At 40.3% G+C, this 4,116-nt stretch overlaps 1 protein-coding gene across 1 annotated transcript in view; it reads right to left on the bottom strand.

Moving 5' to 3' along the window:
• Positions 1 to 3,582, bottom strand: part of DPYSL4 (dihydropyrimidinase like 4) — a 40,940-nt gene extending 37,358 nt beyond the window's left edge. Inside the window, exon 1 of the mRNA XM_019502184.1 lies at positions 3,514 to 3,582. Coding sequence (XP_019357729.1) covers positions 3,514 to 3,582 — 69 coding nt within the window. The remainder of the gene's footprint in view (positions 1 to 3,513) is intronic.
• Positions 3,583 to 4,116: the final 534 nt, after the last annotated feature.

The raw sequence follows: 4,116 nt of genomic DNA, 5'->3' as shown, positions 1-4,116 counted from the left end.
CCATGGAGCGGCGCGGCGCTGTCCGCGGGCGGCGGTGCTGAACGCGGCGCGGGGTCAGCAGCGGGCCGCGCCCATGCCCGGCTCCGCACCGCTCCCGAGCGCGCAACGAGGCTGAAGTTGGGTCCCACCCGCGGCCGCTGGACTACCTCAGGCACCGGCCACGCCCCGGCGGCTCCAACCTGCCCCGGCTGGAGTGCGACCCCCCCGCCCCAAGAAAACCACCTGATGGCGGGGGGGCCGTGTCTGCAGAGCCGTCGGGGCGGTCGCCGCGCGCCGCCTGCGGAGGCTGAGCGGCAGGTTCGTGGAAGTGCGGATCGGGACGGGCGCCGCGTGTGCGGTTCCCGAGTCCCGGAGGCCGGCCCAGAGCCCCTGGCTAGGCTGCAACCGCGGAGCAGCAGCCGTCTCCGTGGCCCTGAGTTGATGGCGCCCCAAACGTTTCGCGCCAACCTCTCAAGTCAAAAACGACCGTCTGCCCCTGCTGAAACACGCTGTCCTGGCCGCAGCCACTCAGAAGTGTGCCACTCAGTCCCCCTTCCTGGCTTCTCCAGGCGCTCGGCTCTTACTTTTCAGCCTCTGTATTTATTCTTGCCCCGGATTGTCTCTGTTTTTCGCTTACAAACAAAACCAAACCCACTTGTCTCACGTTATTACTATCCCATCCAACGGAAGGATATAGTTACACCTGCTTGAATAGAGTCTGCACTGATAATTTACTCGGAGTGATCTTCTCTAATTGGAGTAGTATTTACATCTGGAGGGACCGTACTGTTCAGCTGCTTAAGGATTTCACACACACAGGTGAGGTACTGGTCTCCAACCAGGTCTCTAGGTTGAATTGTAACCTTCAGCGAATTGCAGCTTTATGACAACAAATCCTTTTTTGATTTACTTTGGCTGACAGAGGACTGTTGTTTCTGAAAGGAGGTGTCTATTCTAATGTTGAATGGACTTAGGTCATCCTACAGCCTAAGACCTGACCCAGCGTCCATGGCAGCTAGTGGACTTGAAAAGAGTTTGATCCTGTGGAAGGTGCACCATTGCAGTGCATCCAGAGGAGCGCGCACAGGAGGTCTGCAGTGCCTTAAAGCTGTTTGGCATGCTGCAACTTCACCTGTTCACTGCGCTGGTAATTTGCAGCATGGCATCGAAATTTGACACCAGGAGATCCTTGTGTCAAAAAAAGCTGCAGAAAAAAATGTGGGGCTGTGCATGCTCCAGGATCGTGCATGGGCAGACAGAAGCTGGGTCCTCCAGGGAGACACTTTGGCTTCCAGCCAGAGCATCTCCTCTCTTCTAGTTGTCCAGCATGCCAGGAGCCAGGAGCAGGGAAGAGCTGCTGTGAGGAGGTACAGAAAATTTGTGCTGCTGCTATTTTTGCTGTGGCAAATGCATGCCCCTGGATGTGCCCATTCATCTGGATGTGCCTTATAGGATGAAGGTACCCACGCTCTCATGTGACTGTGCGTTTATTCTTTATTCCTAATATAAGTACAGAAAATACTTATTTATCCAGAAGATATTCTCCTGGTACTTTATAGAAGTGTACTGCATTGCTAAAATTAAATATATGAAAAGCAAAACCTCTCTTCTGTCTACAGAAGAAATACAAAACAATTTTCTATTTTGAAGGTTTAAAACAGACTTTTTTATTAAAAGTTTACAATACTTTATGTATTTTACAAATGAATAGAAAGTCTCTTGATATATATCATATGAATCACAATACAAAAATATGTGTAAAATTTTGTAGTTGATCAACATACAGTCCTATTTTAGGCCTGTCAATTACCGCTTCAGCACTGAACCAAACATTACGTATTAAGGATATGGTTATTAGAAGATAACATTAAGGAACACAAATAACTGATGGCATATCTGCCATCAGAGAAAACATATTATATAATTTATATTTTGCATAAATTTACAGTAGACCTTTTTATAAAATGTACAATAAATAAATACATGTATTCACAACATGACTTCCTGAGTCTAAACTAAATCCATTACTGTGCTAAAACACACTGCCCATTGTAAGGTCTTAATGGTGGTGATTTGACACCAATCCACCAAGAATGACTCTCTGGTATATTATTTTCTTAACTACATGTGTTTTTATTAACAAGCTGTGTAAGGCACTCAAGGATATACTGAAGGCTACAGAAATTACTAGAGGAGAATACTTTAAATAATAGCCACAGTCCTTCAACAGCTTGTACAATAGGTATATGCCTGAAATACACAACATACAGGTGTCGACAAAGTAAGCTGCAATTCAAATGGATTTTAGTTTAGACATAATAAAAACAAATGTGTTGCTATGCACATGCTATGTCATCAATTAATATAATTAGTGTGCCATATAAACCCAAAATGTTGTATTATCTAGAGTCTAGACAGTGAACATTTATTCCTACTTCAACATCTCTTAAGAAACTCTACTATTATGAATTAATGCATTTACACGTACTTTTCAAATTCTTTTAGGCAAAACTTATTTATCATAATATATTAATAACCAGCTTAATATTCTGGGTTTTTTTATCTGGCCCTCATCCTTATAATAATCAGAAAAGAGTAGTTGAGACTTGGGAAATTCTAAACAATGCTTAGAAATGATGGACTGGATTGTTCAACCTTTACTACAGCTGGTGAACTCTTATTTACTTGGAGTTGCCATGCAAGACTGTTAGGGTGAGCAGTAAACACTCCCTAGTGCACATAACAATCTAGCCCAGTGCTTTAGTTTTTTAGGTTTTCATTTTTATTTTAAGTTTGTATGAAAAAGGTCCGTTTGAAAATAAATACATAAATAAAAAGTTTCATTATAAATAACCTAGATTTAGGCTAATGCCCCATCCTGTGATCCTATATTTTTGGGATCAGGTTTAAAAAGGTGCACAAGACCCACAAGTGTAAAGGATGGCAACAATCACAGGATCTGATGCTGTCATCCTTACTCATGGAGAGTAGTGCCTTTCTCCATAATGACTTGACATTGGCCTTAGTGTTATTGTGAATGGAGGAAAGTGCTATTCAGCATAAGGGATGTTAGTAATATTGGGCCCAAAATGATTTAAAATTGACAGTGAAATAAAATCTGTGCTTGAAGTATGTAGCACATGTATGTGAATATAACATCTCTGCATCTACGTAAAAGAAATAATTTCTAAAACTTTCATTGAGCATTTTTTTCTTTTGTATGTACATAACTTTTTTACATATAAACATTAACAGTTTCATAAGCATAATCACATATTTACATGCTTTTCTGTCCTGTACATTTAACTTTTTTTTAAAAAAAGCAGAGATTAAGAATGAGTAAATTATGAAGAAATAGAACTGAATTCTAGACATATATACAACATGCAAGAGCATGGCCTGAGTAAACAAAAATGAAATGTATTTAAGCTAGTTTCAAATATACTTGTCTTTACATTTTTAACTTCTAACAAGTGCATCAAATATTACCATGCATCTCCTCACCAGTAGCAGCATTTGAATTCCTAAGCTCACCTGGAACATTAGGTCTGTATGGTCAGGCATTCCATTTAAGGCATTTTTACAGATGCCTGCATAGTACATTCCATCAAACTTTAATCCAAAGGTTTCCGAATTAGAGTTCAGCCATATTTTTTATAAAGACGTTATACTATTTGCCATTGTTCCAAGTAAATAAAATACGTTAAGACAGCATGTATCTACATAGAAAACAACTGTACAATTAAACTATACTGTAAGCATGGATTGCAAAAGTAAAACATTTAGTACAGCTATGCAAATCCCAGTATTGGTCTTTATAGCCTGTCCAACTAGAATTAGTAGAATTACTTCTATTATATGGTCATATTTCCATATCAAAACTCATACCTTTTGATTTAAAATGTTTTTTCATGCTAATATGTTACAAATATAACATTTTTGTAAGCAATACATTTTTCTCATCTTTTTTGTAGGTTCTGTTCCTTTTGTGTGCTTGTTTACATTCTATGTATCCAGTTCAGTTTGAAACATATATATTAGAAGTGTCAACAACTGTGGATTTTATAGCATTTAAATACTGAGGACTTTTTTTTCTTAGCTCTGTTACTAAGCAAACAACTCCTGGAAGCAGTGCAG

This window comes from Gavialis gangeticus, unplaced genomic scaffold (assembly GCF_001723915.1).
Source record: "Gavialis gangeticus isolate Ggan-Ray unplaced genomic scaffold, GavGan_comp1, whole genome shotgun sequence".
Taxonomy (NCBI): Eukaryota; Metazoa; Chordata; order Crocodylia; family Gavialidae; genus Gavialis; species Gavialis gangeticus.
This window is presented reverse-complemented; position numbering and strand designations above follow the sequence as displayed.